General features: G+C 45.5%; 1 protein-coding gene across 1 annotated transcript; it reads left to right on the top strand.

Annotated features, from left to right (window-relative positions):
- Window positions 1-439: 439 nt before the first annotated feature.
- On the top strand, window positions 440-8,893 carry LOC149331149 (amblin-like). Its single transcript, XM_089555403.1, has 4 exons — window positions 440-557; window positions 1,637-1,816; window positions 3,827-4,006; window positions 8,240-8,893. The coding sequence occupies exons 1-4, from the start codon at window positions 503-505 to the stop codon at window positions 8,374-8,376; spliced, it is 552 nt and encodes a 183-aa protein (XP_089411529.1). The 5' UTR covers window positions 440-502; the 3' UTR covers window positions 8,377-8,893.
- Window positions 8,894-16,579: the final 7,686 nt, after the last annotated feature.

Raw genomic sequence — 16,579 nt, 5'->3', positions numbered from 1 at the left:
GTGGTCGAAATTTCCGACGCCCCTCTCTACGGCGTCCCTCATGACATGAGTCACTTAGGAACTTTAATTCTCATATTAACCATACACAACATTCTGAGGCTTTCTTCACTCATGAGCTGCTCGTGATTTTCTGAAAACGTTGCGACCAGAGATATCAAATTTTATGCTTCTGCACGTATACAGGAAAGCAAAAAAAGTGCAAACCTCTTTTTGAGCCTTAACCTTGGTACCTTTCTCGAGGAGAGTTCGGGCTCAAAATACGTGTTACGTACACACCTGAACTTCGCCTGCAAGCTTTTGCGCACCGACTTGAGTTTCCATTTGGGGACAGTACAATACTCTTCAAAGAGTGAGTGCCTTTTGGAGCTGCGAAAGAAAGATAAAAAAAAATACGGTGTAACACGAAGCCAAAAACGCATGTACATCTGCACGACTTGAACACAAAGGAAGTGGCCAACGGTTGCTGTTTGGCTTCAGTTACCCCAACGCTGCAGCTTGCAATATGAGACCACAAGCTTTCTTAGGAGCATTCGTCTTCACCTTGGTGGCCGCGCAAGGTACGTTCCACCTGATTAAAGCAGTTTAATTAGACATGTGTCCTGGCAGCTTGAAGTTCGTCGGGAGACTGCCATATACTAAATAAGGAAGATGTTTGTTCGTAGAAAAACAGAACTTTCTTTATGCTGGAACACGCTGGACAACGTATGTCGGCTAGGATCGGTCATTAGCAACGACACTAGTGGTTTATGCAGAATATCAGTGCATTTAATGGGCTTGTAAATATTTTTATATTCATTAAATTTAGGTATTACAGGCAAACTCTTGTTCACGTGTCTAGCTCTTTTTTCTAGACTTTAGTTTCAAAGAAAAAAACTGCATTTCATGCAGGACGGAGCCGTCAAATGTTCATTGTGCAACTGAGCAGTCATTATATTACGGAGCAAATGAGCCTGATGTCTTAAGTGGCTGCAAATCAGACTATTACGGTGATTTCGGTAATCCCTGTTTTGTAACAAAAAGAGTCCTCTTATTTCGAGTTTCTAAATTCGTAATGTGTCAAAGTATTGTTTTTTAAATAACAACATTAGAATCTAAAATATCCTTCGGTAATATATGAGAATATGAACCTGTCGCCTCTGAGGACTGCAACAAATCCTTATCCTCTCCTACAAACGTGTCATTCTCTGCTAGAAAATTTGGAGGAATATGAAATGAACGTGGTAATATAAATTTACCTTGATATTCAGCTTGCTCATCTTAATGCTTGGATGCATTGATGCAAGATGACTATACGAATTAGCTGATATCTGTGATTTTCACTTTGTTGAATTATTTCGTTATGAAGAACGGTTACATATCATTATTACATAAATATACAAGCGTACGAAATACAAAACAAAGGTAATCTACTAAGAGAAATAAACATGATGTGCGTATGCACCAGAATAACTTAGGGTGTAGATTTAATGAGGCCTCTGTGCTTCGTTAGAGTGTTGAAATTTTGATAAATGTGAGGTTAATGTTAAAGAAGACGTGCGTAATACTACCATTCTATAAATAAACTGCAAGAGTGACCGATTTAATTACCTTGTCATGATTTTATTTTTAACCTGTTAATTTTTGCCTTATATTCCAGCTGCAGGGATAAAGTGGTCGCGTTGTTTCCGACAGAAGGCTGTTGGGAACTGTCAAAATAAGGTTCCGTCCTGGTACTTTGATTTTTGGAGCTTCCGTTGCAAAGGATTCCTCTACAGCGGATGTGGCGGGAATTCCAACAGGTTTCCCACTGAAGAAGAATGTCAGAAATCCTGCTTACGTGAGTAATTCATTTTTTAAGAGAAGCGCTTATGGACCACTTTTTGTAGAAGCAAAATACGCTTCTTGACAATACTTCGTTCATAAAAGAGGAAATGTTTATTCATTTACATAACGATGCTGACATGTGAGGTCACAGAACAAATTTCAAGGTGAGCATTGTGACGGACGCCGCAGAGCGCTGAACACTTTGGCTCTCTTTTGGGCGGAGTAGTTTAAACATGTTCCTTTATCAGGTGTTTATTGAATACAAACAAAATCCCGCATTCTGAGCTAGAAGGAGTGGTGTGTACGCAACTTTCAAAACGAAGGGAAACTCAACTGTTGTTTTCGTGTGTGTGCAACGAGCCACACGCTGCAGAGCCAAACGTGAAACCCACACCCTCTACGGCTTCGAGTGGTCACCTGTCTCTTCTCTTCAGGAAGAGTCTTTAGACCCTGCTTGCGAAGGGGCTCCTCTGTGCTTGAAATCAGGAATATCAGGACACGTGTTGTGAAAAAAACTTGCTCCAGGCCGTTGCGGAACTCAGTTTTGTGTTATTTCACGTCTTCCGAACATCCATAGCGAAATGCGGCGAAGACGCGTGAAGCCGAAGACCTTTTCCTGGCGCAGCTGTGAATTTTAACTAAACGAGCTTTTATTCCACCCAGGAAAAATAGAAACGTCATGTTTTAAGACTGATTCCGTCGCCTCCTTCAATACCTGACTGAATAGCCGGAAGAAGCTGCTTTATTGTGATGCGGGCCGCTGTGGCGGCTGGCCTAAAGTTGGGAGTTTACCCAAGAAGAAGTGGAGGGCTGTGATGGAAGGCTACTGAGAATTTAGACCATTTGGGAATCGCAGACGTGCACTGACATCGCACAGCACACAGGCTTTAAGCATTTCGCCTCTATCGAAATGCGACAGATGCGGCGGGGTTCGAATTCATGTCTTTCGGATCAGCAGCCAAGTCTGCATAACCACTCAGCCAACGAGGCAGTTCCTAGCCAACCACCAGAATAGTTCTTTGGATCGTCAGCATGATTACAAAGCACACTATATGTAAAGGCCATTGCCCTTCTAAACTTCTGACCCCTTTCCGATGACGCTTCTGCGGGGCTGTTGTGGTTTCCTGCGTCGAAACGTGAATGACAGCTGCCTTGGGTAGAAGTGCTAACCACACTACAGCTGTCGCTGACTTGAAAGCGACGTTTTCATTGCTTTACCCAATTCATGACTGAAATAAACTGGAGGCTTTTTCGCCTTCCGTACTGGCTGTGATTCACGTTCTTTAATTCCTACATGGATAGCGACTGTGCGCCTGTATGACAAGTATGTGTTTAAATCGAGGCGCAGTAATATCTGTTAACAAATTTCGGCGTAAAGCCTTGATGCATGGCCCTCTTTCATGTATTATTGTAAACTGTGCATTTCGTTAAAGCTGTTCAGGCTTAAAGACACAACCACACGGAAGGACGGCCCTCAAAATCATCTCTTCGCATTCTTACCATGTCATCCTACTTTTTTAAGCGAATGAGTGTTCAAACACCATGATGTCGCACAAACTATCCGGTACGGAGCTGTGGGCTCTAGGCGCTGCCCCGTACTTATTGTAGACAGCTTGAGACCAGATGAACGGCGACGGCCGACATACAACACGTCCGCTCTGCCGCTGTGCCTTCAACGTTCTACTCGGCTCGTGCCTAGCAACTACTATGCTTTTTCCAAAGCGCTAGACCACATGGTCGCGCTACAGAGCTTTGTTCAAATCTTAGAGTATTCAATTTGAGCACTCCTGAGGATTTCCGTTTGGGGTACTCCTATTACGGTTACGTGAATTACATAATTAATGTTTTATTGCACAATTTTGATTTACCAGAGCGATTCAGCTTAGTAGAGGTATGCTCGCCCCGATGCTAGGGGCAGAATTACTCCTCTTTCGGTTTCTCTCTGTTGTTTCAATGTTGTGCATTGAGCATTGCCGAAAGTATGAAAGGTGACTGACGGAAAGTGGCTTTACTTTCATTTCAGGAAAGTCTAAGCGGAAGGAGGTTTGTAGCCTAAAGCCAAAAACTGGTAAATGCAAGGCCGCTATTCCATTATGGTACTACGATCCCGAATTGGACGAATGCCGCGGCCTCATTTACGGTGGCTGCAAAGGAAACGCCAATAGATTTGAAACTTGCCTCAAGTGCATGAAACGATGTAGCGGTAAGTTTGTCTCCTAAGCTTGACTATGGAGATTACGTGGAAATGCAAGGTGTTTGTTGCTTCATACAATACTTGCGAATTTTGTTGATATACATTAGTACGATGCCTATCTATAGGTGGTGTAGGCAAATGCAAAAGTATACAAAGTTAATAAATTTGCCCTGCGCCAAGTGTTATTCGAATCAGGTTTTTGTTCTATCTATGCTAAAGTGCTTACGGAATTCAAGGCAGCGAAGATCATGCATTGGTAACTCGAACACGCTTATAACAGTGGACGCTTACCTCGACGGCATAATATTTGCACATTTTTACCAAGTAAACAGGAGAGGTCCGCCGATGCGTAAAATTCGATACCCGTGAGGAGAGTGCCGAAGAGTGTCACAGTGATATTAAAAGCCGAAAGCACGCTGTGTCTCACCGGCGTAATTCAGTTATGAAGGTAGCAATTGTTTGTGTATTCAGACGTCAATGACCAGCTTCTGACGGGGTTTAGTTTGGGGAAGTGGCCTCTGCGAATGAAACGCGACTTCTAAAACCGAGAGGAGCCGCAAAATGCACGCAGTCTTATGCGTTGGTTACTGAAGAAAGGCCATCAGGACTACATTGCTTCTAAGTAGGCAAGCGTTTCTCGGGGGTTTAACATGTTGAAGGATATTCCGCCTTTTTCACGAAGTGTCAAAGATAAAGCAGCTGTACTGACGGATTCCAGTTGCCTACATCTCAGTATCTGTGGCGAGTCGCCGAGCGTGTTAAACACACATTGAATGTGGAGCTGGGTACGAGCGAAGCAGGTGCCCTTTCTAGCACTGCTTCGGCAACAGCTGGCAATTATTTCGAAAACACGCCCGCCGTAGTCATTGTGTTGCGAGCGCACGACGAAGCAGCTGCGCTGTTTGCACTCATACTCTTTAGGGACGCGTGGCAATCGGCCGGCTCCTTGCTAGGCGAATTATGTGTGTTGGCTGAATGGCAATCCGCCATTACTGTGAAAGGGCCGGGAGGATCACACATTGCTGCCTGCACAGCATTTCCTCTATATTCGCTCGTGCCGTACCTCTGTCATTATTTATTAGGAGGTTATGTTAGAAATTATGTTGGGCCAAATTCCCTTTAGTGAACTGCTAAGCGCTCTGAAAATCTTCCACTGCAAGATTTCCCCAACAATGTCAGCTACTCCGAGTGTACGTCTGCTGTCACACTTCTAGGAATTCAATGGGACAAACAAGGCGTGAGTTCAACGAAGAAAAACTGAGAAGAGAGTGTGCGAACAAGGGGCGTGTTCTGATGTTCTAATTCAACAACGCGGCTCACTCCTAAATGCTAAGTAGAACGGCTCAGAACGCCGGCGTATGCACTACTAAAATCAGATATGCAAATATAAATGAATTGCCATTCGTAGGATTTTTGTTTGCATGCCTGAGTTCCTTCGGAAGCTATTGGCGAGATAAAAACAACTATGAATCTAAAAAGCTTCAAAGTGAGGAGTGAATGCAAAATATCGCGTAGTGGTGCCTCTCTTTCACTCTCCAAGTTTGTGCTTTGGTAAAATTTAGAAATTTGATATCGGAGCAGTGTTCGCAGCGAATGATCAATCTTGGTGGGTTACTTGTCGTAAGTGCAACTAAATACAAGGTCTGTTAGAAAAGTATCCCACCTTTATTTTTTTGCGAACACAAGATGGATATGAAACAAGTACGCTTGCATTAGCCGACCTTGAACCTCCGTGTACATGCGCAAATGTTTTCCCGCCTGCCAATAGCGTCTTTCGCTGGGACGCAGCGTTTGAGTGAGGCAGTGTGCAGTGCTCTCCTCGGTTTTTTATTGCAAGGAAAATGGCGGAGTGACTGGAGCACTGCTACTGCATCAATTTTTGTCAGAAACTGGGAAAAAGCCAAGTGTAAACCAATCGTGATATTCAGACGGCTTTCGGTGATGATGCTATGAGCAGCACAAAGATTAAGGAGTGACACAACTAGTTTAAAGACGGCCGCACATCAGTGCTGATGCAGGACAGAGTAGATTACTCGCGATACATTAGTGGGACAGAGTAGACTGAGATCCTAGATTGGGTCTCTCCCGCACCACTGATGTATCGCGGGTACATTAGTGGGACCGTCGTGTGGCTATCCGAGAAATTACGGAAGAGGTGGATATCAGCACTTTTTCTGCGCATTAATTCCATTATAACCGAAGATTTCGCCATGAAGAGAGTTGCAGCAAAATTTGTGCCGAAGCTGCTCACGGTGGGGCAAAAGCAGTTTCGTGTTGAAGTCTCACAGGACATGCTGGATTCTGCAAACAGTGACCACGACTTCATGAATACCATAATCACTGGTGACGAGTCTTAGGTGTACGGGTACGACCCGGAAACCAAATCCCAGTTGTCACAGTGGAAGCATTCCACGTCACCAAGACCAAAGAATGCCTTCGAAGTGCGCAGCAACGTCAAGGTGATGCTGACTGCTTTCTTTGACTCCCGCTGTGTGGTACATCACGAGTACGCACCACAGGGTCAAAAAATGACCAAAGAGTACAAAAGAAATGTCCTCCGTCGCCAACGCGATGCTGTGCGGCGCAAGAGACCGGAGTTGAGGACAACAGGAAATTGGCGCATCCATCACGACAATGCTCCTGCACATTCCTCGCACTTGATTCAAACTTTTTTGGCTAAAAACCAGACTTCTGTAGTTCAACAGGCTGCTTACTCTCCAGATATGGCCCCCTGCGACTTCTGGCTGTTTCCCAAAATCAAGAGGCCATTGAAAGAGCGCTATTTCAAACAAGAGAGGACATTATGGGTGCAACGACAGCTGAGTTAAACTTCATTCCGAAAGAGGCCTTTTCGGATTACTTCCAACAATGGCAGCACCGCTGGAAGAAGTGTGCGAAGTCCCAAGGAGACTACTTTGAGGGTGATCGGGGTTCCAAGGCTCCAGTTATGCCAGTTTTCTTTCTTCGGCGAAAGGTCGGATACTTTTCTAACAGACCTCGTAGATGGAACACTTCACTATCTACAACGTGTTTAAAAAACTGATTCTGTACTAACTCTGCTCGAGTTCCAAATTTCCAGAAACTGCTTCCTTTTGAAGCGAAAAGCTTCCCTACAAGCACCACAGCCACGCTTCGCGTGAGCCGTCGGAGCCAAGATGTGCCAAAGCTGCGCACGCGCGAAACCGAGTGACGTCACGCGCGGCACAAATAAAATAAATAAATAAAAGACAAACAGTGTGCCAGGAAACACTCATATCTGGGTGGACACCCGAAACGCGCCATAAGGGAAAGAAAATGAAAAGAAAAGTTGTTTTAAGGAAAGGAAACGACGCCTGTCTCTCTCATATCTCGGTGGATACCAGAACTACGCCGTAAAGGCTTTAAGGAAAATGAAATAAAATGCAAATTGGTTCTAAGGAAAGAAAATGCCTGTCTCTCATGTCTTGGTGTACACCCGAAAGGAATGGAAGCCACAGTACATGTCTCCAAAGCAACCTTCTAAGACAGCACCGTATGCACTATACGCGCGTCTCCTCCTCCGCCTCCGTACAGGCAGTGTGTGGACGGCCGAACGCCTCCACCGTTATCGTGGTGCTGCCAGTGCATTGTGCGCCAACTGCGACAGCGATGACGTCAGACCAAGCACAACTGCAGCTTTTCGCTTGTATATTCAGGCTTAACCAGAGCTGAGCCACTGCCTAATTTTTTTGTTCAATAAGCATGCAAGAGCATTTGTACAATTAATGATGGCACCTATGAAAAGCCGCCACAGAACTGAATTGGGGTGCCGTAGTCAAGCGTTCCGCAGCTGCCTTAGATAGCAGAAGCCTGCTTGCCGTGGTTGCTGTCAGGGCAGCCAGGGCTCGCCCGAACCAGATCTGGCAACGATGGGCAAAATGATCTGCAACTGCTTTTGAAAGAAAATTTTTGTTCCTTGCTAATAAAACGACTAAAGATACATGCAAATTGGAAGATACAAAGCATACATGTGGAATTAGTGAGTATGGGGCTGAATAGAGTGCCTCAGGAGACAATGATTGCCACAGCGTATTCGGACGCTCACAAAATTTAGTCGAAGGGGTTTCCTTAAATGTAGGTCGTGCTTTGAGCTGTGAGCTTGCATGACGTAACGCGCTAATTCTTGTGACTGCCCGATGGAAATGCTAGTCTTACAAAATCTGTTCCTGCTGACATGAATGCAGGAATTCTGTGTTCTCATAATGTGCTGTGATTTTTTCAAAGGAAACAAGAAAGCAAGTAAAATCTGCAAGAAGCAAACTAAAGAATTTCTCGAGAAACACAACCTGGGATCAAACCAGCAGCGCAAAAAACCCACTTGGCCCCAGCTGTCAATAAGAGTTCCATTCATAGGGAAATGAGTACGTTTAAACGAAGCTTGTTGTCAAGCAAACACTGATGTTTATGGACAGGAAAATAAAGCACTGGAAACTTGCTTAGCATTTTCATTCATACCCGAAAACATATTTCACATGAACACGAAACAGCGATGTCTGTTCGTGCTTTCTGAAATTTTTACGAAACACATGTACTTGATACGAAGTAAAAGTAAAAAGTAAAAGGTTTAGTGGACGCTGCTTGAACGATCGTGCACGGGAACATGGGTTAACGCTAACAACGGGGGAGGGATCAAATTTGGCAAAGCATTGCCTGTCCTGCAGTCACCGTCGGTCACGGCTCAATGAGATTAGAGTTTTGGGCAAAAGTCGAGATTCAATTGCTCGTGAAGTGATGTAAGCGTATTTCATAAAGAAAAGAGGACAAGCATGTATCAGTGATTCTTCGGTTGCACTGTACAATAGTGAGGTAGCCTTTCTGGATAAGACGATGTAAGCTCAGACCTTGGTATGCTACTGATTGCCACATGATGTATAATTTCGATGCGCATGCTCAAAGTGCATTCTATTTTCTTCCTTTAAATATGTGCTTTGCTTTTTGAATAAAATCAGTTGTAAGTTTGCGCTCGTCCCGTAACCTGTCTTGTGTGTGTGTGTTTCGCGCAACTGCCATGTCTGAAGTATTGAACCAACTAGCCCGACAACACGTTCTACTTAGGTTGTAATATCTTTGAAGGTATAGACCGGTATAAAATCGGGTTCCTTATCGGGTGGGGAGGAGAAAACAGCCCAAGGAGAGAGAGAGCGCGGGCGGCTGCGTCAGCGGCCTCGTTTCCTGCCAATCCCTGATGAGCATTGGCCCACATAAGGTGTGCGAGGTCCGTATCCCGTATGCAATTTTGGTAGATTCGATAGGCTAGGAAGGGAGTGCAGCCTTGTTGGACGTTCCGACAGGCGCGTAAGCTCGCGCTGCTCTGCGGAGGGGTGATGTTCAGGATGCATATTCTTAGGGAGGGGATAAAAGGTTAGCAGGTTAGCAGAAAGAGGCGAGGGTAGAGATAGTAAGATGGGAAGGGGGATAATATGGGAGAGCTTAAGGGTAAAGAGAAGTGCGCGCGAGAGAGAGCAAGGCAAATTTATTTGACACAGGTGTCGGTATTTAGGGAAGATAGGTCCTGTGTGGCCCCCAGGTGGGGACGACGTCCTGGGCCCACGAAATGAGTGAAAGTTGAGTGGTCATGTCTGGCTGGGCGAGGAGTTCGTCCCAGCTTTCCGCTGAGGGCGCTTGCAAGAGGGTCTGTGGGTTCGGGTTATTTTTGCATGCTCAGAGGATGCGCGCCTGAGTGGCGGGTTCTCCGGTGTTGAAATTTGGGCACGTGAGGTCATATTGTCACGGACCAGAACACGAAAAAGTGGGCAGTGAGGTGGCACGTAGCGCTCGCGCTAGGCCCGCTGCCATTAAGTCATTCCATCGCCATATGTCATGTAGCCCTGTCTTCATCGGGCTTGACATCCGGTTACATTTGGTGGAGGTGTGCGGTGTCGTTGTCATCCTGGTCCTGGAGAAACACAGCGGAGAAACACAGCGCAGAAGAAAAAACCACATGCCGCCGGGTCGGATCCCACCGGCGGCTTTTCTAATCAATTAGCTTTAAGCGAAAACATATTCAGTAATATTATAAATTTATCAGCACCACAAAATAAATAAATAAATAAATTAAAAATTCTCTGCGCCCCTTGGTTTCTGTGGCAGTTGGCTTCTCTCATATTTATAACGAGCCCCTCATTCCCCTTCCCTGGTTTGTTTAATTGATTAGCGAGGGCCTCGGTTCTGGCAGCCTTGACGCCATAGGAAGCATAAGAGGGTTCTCACACAGCTTCCACCCTCGCTGTTTGATGGCGTTCTACGTCACACCAGCGGTAACTCAGGACGTTCCACGTCCGCCGCTTACGAACGTGGGTGGCGCTGATGAACACTCTCAAGGTTAGGTTATTTGTAAACATAAATACCCCCGAAAGCAGAAGGTTTGACAGCCGTCGCCGTAGCTCAGAGGCAGAGCACCGGACGCGTAATTCGGAGGTCGTGGGTTCGGATCCCACCGGCGGCATGTGGTTGTTTTTTCCTCTGCTTTTCTAATCAACTAGCTTTAAGCGACAACATATTCAGTAATATTCTTACTTGATCAACACCACAAAACAAAATAAATAAATTAAAAAAATCCCCTGTGCTCCTTGGTTTCTGTGGCAGTTGGCTTCTCTCATATTTATAACGAGCCCCTCATTCCCCTTCCCTGGTTTGTTTAAATGATAAGTCTAAGTCATTCAAATGCTCCTCAATAATGTCTATAGATTGCTCTTGGGTATGCTTAATGTCTGCGTAGCTACCCATCCTTTTCAAGAGAATGATATATACATATAATGTTTGGTTCAGGTAAAAAGTGTAATTTAGGCCCTCTCCCAATAAAGCAGTGGCAAATTAAAAAGGAAGGGCGACAAGCTGAGTTACGTTATCGAATGCCCTAGTTAGACTGCGGCCGAGTATTTTCTTGCTGGTGCAGCCAGGGGCCATATTCCTTAACTATACATTGTCAATTCGGCCCTCTGTCATTGGTCACCAGCGGCTTTGAAGCGTCTGTGGGAAGCGACCCGACCATTGTGTGGTTCTCGACCGGACCTCACCATTAGCTACACATCGCAGCCATTGGCATCTCATGGTGAGTTCCAGTCGCCGGATGTTCATAGAACGCTGCGATGCACTCCACCATTGGCTGTCACTGGCTGCATGTTTCAGCCAATGATGAGGCCCGGTTTCCAAGCGCCTTGGGGTCAGTTCGCTTCCGACAAACATTTGAAACCCACGTATTTATCTCAGTGACCAATGATAGAGGACCACATGGACAAAGAAACTTTGGACAGTTAAGGAATACTGCCCCAGGACTTGATTAGACAATTCAAGCGTGGCGTCCTGTGCCGAGAGATGAGATCTAAATTACAGCATGGAGTGCGAGAAGAGCTGATAATCCTTCATGAACGGTTTCAGCATGCTGAGAATAACATGTTCCGTGAGTTTGGAAACGCATGAGGTCGGGGACAATGGTTGCAGTTCAAGAATGGTTCCCGAAGGCAGGTTACGCGCGCATATCTGCGATGCCAGGAGACTGCCGGATGACCAGAAATGGCTAATAAGCTATGTTACCGATGAAAGAAATGTTGGATCCAGTTTGCATAGAGCTTTATTTGAGACGCCGTCTGGGCCTGACGGTGCGAAGCTGCGTGATCGCACAGAGGACCTCTAGTTGTGTGATGTCGGCACTCAGGTAGGGATTAGAGGTGCGTGTATATGGAAGCAGTGGGTTCTACGGCATATCTGAGCTGAGATATTTCTACTTTACTTCAGAAAATAGGGTCTTATTATCCCTCGTCATGTTGGTGGAGAAGGCGCACAAGGTTGTGATGCGCGGCGCTGTTTTGCACTTGCTAGGGTGTAAACGATTGCGAAGTAATTGCCATTTGCGTCCAATGCGCAGCGGTCTCTGCATGTGATCGCATACTTGTCTCTATTCTTTTGGTGTAAGTTGATCGATTTGTCCTCTATGTCTTCATGTACTATGCCTAACAGGAGTTTCAGTTTGCGATTGAACTTGTTGGAGCGCCAGCGGATGGAGTAAATGACTGTCAACATTTTGGTTATAGATTGGGTTGGAATTGATTTTTATGGCCTTTACAACGCGTAATATGTTTGTAGCCTACTTTCTGAAGTCGGAGATGGGGCGAGAATCTTATGAACCCGCGCTTGGCTGAAAGCCTCGCAGTCTATTATCTGCTCAGTGCTTGCATACCGAGAGCTCCGAACTGACAGAGGAAGAGTGGTGTGAACAATGAAGTGAACACTGCCCAAACTGTGCCGTGTGATTTTCTATTGCGTGTCTGGAATATTTCCGCAGAAGGCAAGGACTTGTGTCATGTCGAGAGAAACGCTGCTCTCAACCCGTGTAGTGTGTCATGGATCGGCAATTGTGACCACCCCCTTCCTCCCGGTCGTAACTGGGGAAAGGTGGACGCTTGGGCAAGTGGTACATCATATGTAAGTGAAACAGCGCTAGACACTGGACAAAGGAAGAACAACACAGCCCTGTTTCACTTACACGCTGTTTCACTTACATATGACGTAACTGTGCAGCCGCTCTGGAATCAGATTTTTATCCCAGTGCAGTTTGTGGTGCGCTCAAATCTCATGCGATAGTAAGTGCCTTATGACGTGCAAACCTCAAGAATTTCGTTAACAAGCTATGACAACATCATTGATACGCCAACTCGAATAAGTTGTCAATCGGAAACCTTACTCGATGTATGTTTCACAGACTTTTCACCCTGCAATACCAAGTCTGGTGTTTTCTCTCGATCACCTTCCCTTTTTTGCACTTTTTTCATTGCCAAGGTACCAGATACTTCTGTCCAGACACATCTATAGGTACCTATGGTTGGGTCGAATAGCGAATACACTTGGTCGCTACGATCTCTCCGTGTACTAACGTACTAATGTGAACTTTCTCATTTGTGTTCATGAAGGTGAAGATCTGATGATATCCAGCGAGTTTAAGGGGTGAGTTTAAGGAATGTTCATTAAGTTTCGAATGGGAAGTGGAACGTTGTCTCCCGTGTAGCGGAAACCATGACAGTTTCGCTGCCAGATTCTAAGTAGATGAAAATAAAAACTTAAGATTCCCTGCTATGTACAGAAGACATCGCAACTATAAAAACCTATTAGCGGCGAGGTCTACGTCTCCAAGACGACGCCAGTATTATAAGAGGCGACTGTGTCGGCGACTCCGTTGTCCTCCACAACGGCGGACAGTTTGCTCACAATCCGGTGGGCATGTACTGAAGACGTCACGTGACTTACGTGGCCCACGTGCTACCTAGCTGGCAGAAAGAGGTAGGTTCTGTGGGCATTTTTCACTCAACCCGTCGATTAAAATGACGCCGAATTTTTGGCTCAACGGGACTCTTAACGCCACCACGTTAAAACCGCGTAAAACCAATAGCGCACAGCCAAGCGTTTTGTAGTAAAGAATTTTATCGAAGAAGCCAGGCAATTGCGCACTAGAGAATTCGCATCATTTAGGTAAATAAATCGTTACCATCCGCAGCACCTTACGGTAAGGTTCCGTGTGCGCCACATTTTGCAGCCACATGCTGCCTTTCTTGGAATACCAAAATCTCAGACTATGAAAGCTGCAAGGGGAAGCAATTAGTCGAGCTTTTGCAGAAAAGGCGCTTCCTGTTAAGAATCACGACATTTCCTTCAAAATGGCGCCAAGTTTGTTGGTGAGCTAGTCCTGCCAGAATGCTCTGGGCACCTCTGGCACACAACCCTGGAGGCCGCAAAAATGACCCCGGCAACATCTCCGGTGCCATACAGATATACGGACATTTCCTCCTTTGAGGTGAGTGTTGGTCCGCTGTGATGCACAAGCTTAGGTCCGTTGTTACCGCTAGAATCGTCCACCTTTGTAACAAAAAAAAAAATTAGGCAGTGGCTTAGCTCTGGTTAAGCCTGGATGAAAAGGAAACTTTGAAATGCATCTGTAAATACCAAAATGTTAGCATACAACACATTTGTCCGTTCGTAATTGGAGTATGCAGCAGTTGGATGGGATCCTCGTACTAAAAAGAATATAATGAATTTAGAGCGTGTTCAAACGAAGGCTATCAGATTCATCTTTAGTAAATATAAATGAGAGGATTCCCCGACTTTAATAATGCTTGCAATAAAATCAGCACGCTGGAAAACAGGCGTAAGGTAAGTCGTCTCCAATTTTTATATAACATTATAAATGGAAAAAGCGCACTTCAGCGGCCTCATTGTGTTAAACCTCTAAGTTCACGCCAGCCAAGACAAAGACATAACCTTTCACTTATGCCAATATTTTCTAAAACAAAATCTCATATGAATAGTTTCTTCCCGCGTACTATACACAAATGGAATTCTATACCTATCGAGGTATTGCAGTCACAAAACTTTGCAGAAGATCTGGAAAAATATCTCCTATAAACTAACAGAAACAAAAGGAGTGTTCGCAATCTGCTATGTTTTCCTAACTTCTTCACTCTGTGATGCCTTTTTTTCCCCAAAAAACAGTTTTGTTGTTTTGCGTTATAACAATTGCACTTGCGATATCGGCAATTGCTGGCCTCATGGCGTTTACCGCAACGGAAGCACTCTACGGGCTCAGTCCTGCTTCGATAGCTGTCCCTAGCACGGTGCTTTGGCTCAGAACATAAACTTCTATTCCTCAGCGCGTTTGTGGTATACCTTGGTGCTCTTCTAGCTTTACCTGTTGAGTGTGGGTAGAAGCTAGTTCACGATTTAATGCAGTTTGGCGCGCCTTTTCGAATGACGGCTTTGCAGCTGTCAGCAGCTCACGCTGAGTGTCGACGCAGCGTACTCTGGCGACTTCGTTGAGAAATTTTCCAAACTCGCAACTGCTGGCCAGGTGCACAGTGCACCTGTACAGTGAATTCGGCTACACTCTTTAGCTCAAGTTGCAATCTTCAGCTAAATCGGCACCTTTCCGCGATCACGGCCTTTCCGGGACTGTAGCGGGTTTTCAGTAGCGCCGTGACCTCATCATACGTTTTGCTGACTGGCGAGTGCGAAACTAGCAGGTTCTTCAATACTTCATACACTCTAAGTCCTACTACAGTCAGGAATACAGCTAGCTTCTTGCATTCAGCCTCATCATTTTCCAAGACGTAAAGTTCAAGTAAAGCTTGAAGTAAAGACGTAAAGCTCAAGTCTTTCCAAGTAGGACACGAAGCTATCGCTCCTTTCGTCAAAGGTATCAATTTTTCTCACCTTCGCCATTGCAACATCCCCAAGGCAGTCTTCGGCAGCAACCGAAGAAAGTAGCCAGCCGCCAAGCTCCCATCCTCGCCGCCAGTCAATGTCGTAGCGAGCGGGAGCCGAGCGGTCGCACCAAAGAAACAGCGAAGACCGGTGCAGGACAGGGAATCAGCGTTTATTCGTCTGACACTTCTTTTATAAGCAGCGGTTGCTTATCCGGTGCTGATTCAGTGTGCGTGATGAAAAAGTGTCGCGTCATGCACTTGACGCTATCACAATTTCATCCTTGTCACCAATCAGCGTATTCAAGAAACCGAACAATGCAATACTGGCCAACCTCTTTAGTCCCCTCGTTGGAACACACAGCTTGTAGAAAATTAAAATGATCAACCGCCACTATGAGCCAGTTCTTTTCACGAAATCTTACTGCTGCCAAATGATTGCTTAGCTGGGGGAAGTATATCAACAGAGAGACTTTAAACTGGAGCGGCAACTTTTTTTATTCGAGCTGTTTGCCATTAGGCATAATGAAAAAGGGAAAGAAAGTTATAAAAAGGAGTGCAAACAAGCCTCGCTTAAAAAGCGACAAAAGTTCGCGATAAAGCGATTATCTTCACTCCACTTGCGATAGTCGTCTGCAACGTCCCATCGCAGGCCAACCTTTCTTGGAAGCATCGTCTCACGGAAGCTGTAACCGGGCAAGTCCACAGCGGCAATTCCTTTTGGTGGCGTGCTCAGACTTACCTGACATCCCGTGCTCTGTTTTTATATTTTTTAAATGTTTTACGTGGGGTTTCCTGTAAGCTTTGTGAATAGTTATGCAAATAGAACATGTGATTTCAGAATAATAAGTGACATGCTTAAAAATAAGGGCCTGCGTGCACTCAATACAGCGTTTCTGACTAGACCCAAGGTGAGAGGTGCGCTTGCCGATTAATTACTCAAATTTTCTTGTCAACGCAACTCATTTTTTTACATGCTTACATGTCCTAATCATCTAATGAGGTTGAAAGATTAGTTAAAAAAAGCTGAAAGCACCGATAATAATTTCTCGTGACATAGAGAGTATTGTGCACAGTGAAAATCTTCCCAGAGGAGTCTGGTGACCTGTGCCTTTAGGGTGTATTCAGAAAAACGTAGAGGATGGCGGACCATCACCACGGACCACCGCCCATGTGACGCAAACGTCACTTCTCTGCGTGACTGTGAGCGTTCTCCTATTTGTCCGACTGGGCGCCGCAGGCTCAAGGTCACTCAGAGGAGTCGTGTTTGCGTCAAGTGGCGGGCAGTCCCGCGGGTAGTCCTCGATTCTATCCGCTCTTCTGAACCAACCTTTACAAAGTAAGGTGCGTGCCAGCGCACCAGAATACAAAACAGGAA

The sequence above is a fragment of the Amblyomma mixtum genome, chromosome 8, assembly GCF_055824585.1.
Source record: "Amblyomma mixtum isolate Tamu chromosome 8, ASM5582458v1, whole genome shotgun sequence".
Taxonomy (NCBI): domain Eukaryota; kingdom Metazoa; phylum Arthropoda; class Arachnida; order Ixodida; family Ixodidae; genus Amblyomma; species Amblyomma mixtum.
This window is presented reverse-complemented; position numbering and strand designations above follow the sequence as displayed.

Coding starts and splice junctions, on each gene's coding strand:
- LOC149331149 (XM_089555403.1), top strand. CDS start 503: ATGAGACCACAAGCTTTCTTAGGAGCATTCGTCTTCACCTTGGTGGCC. Junction 558..1,636: donor CACCTTGGTGGCCGCGCAAG/GTACGTTCCACC, acceptor CTTATATTCCAG/CTGCAGGGATAAAGTGGTCG. Junction 1,817..3,826: donor ATGTCAGAAATCCTGCTTAC/GTGAGTAATTCA, acceptor CTTTCATTTCAG/GAAAGTCTAAGCGGAAGGAG.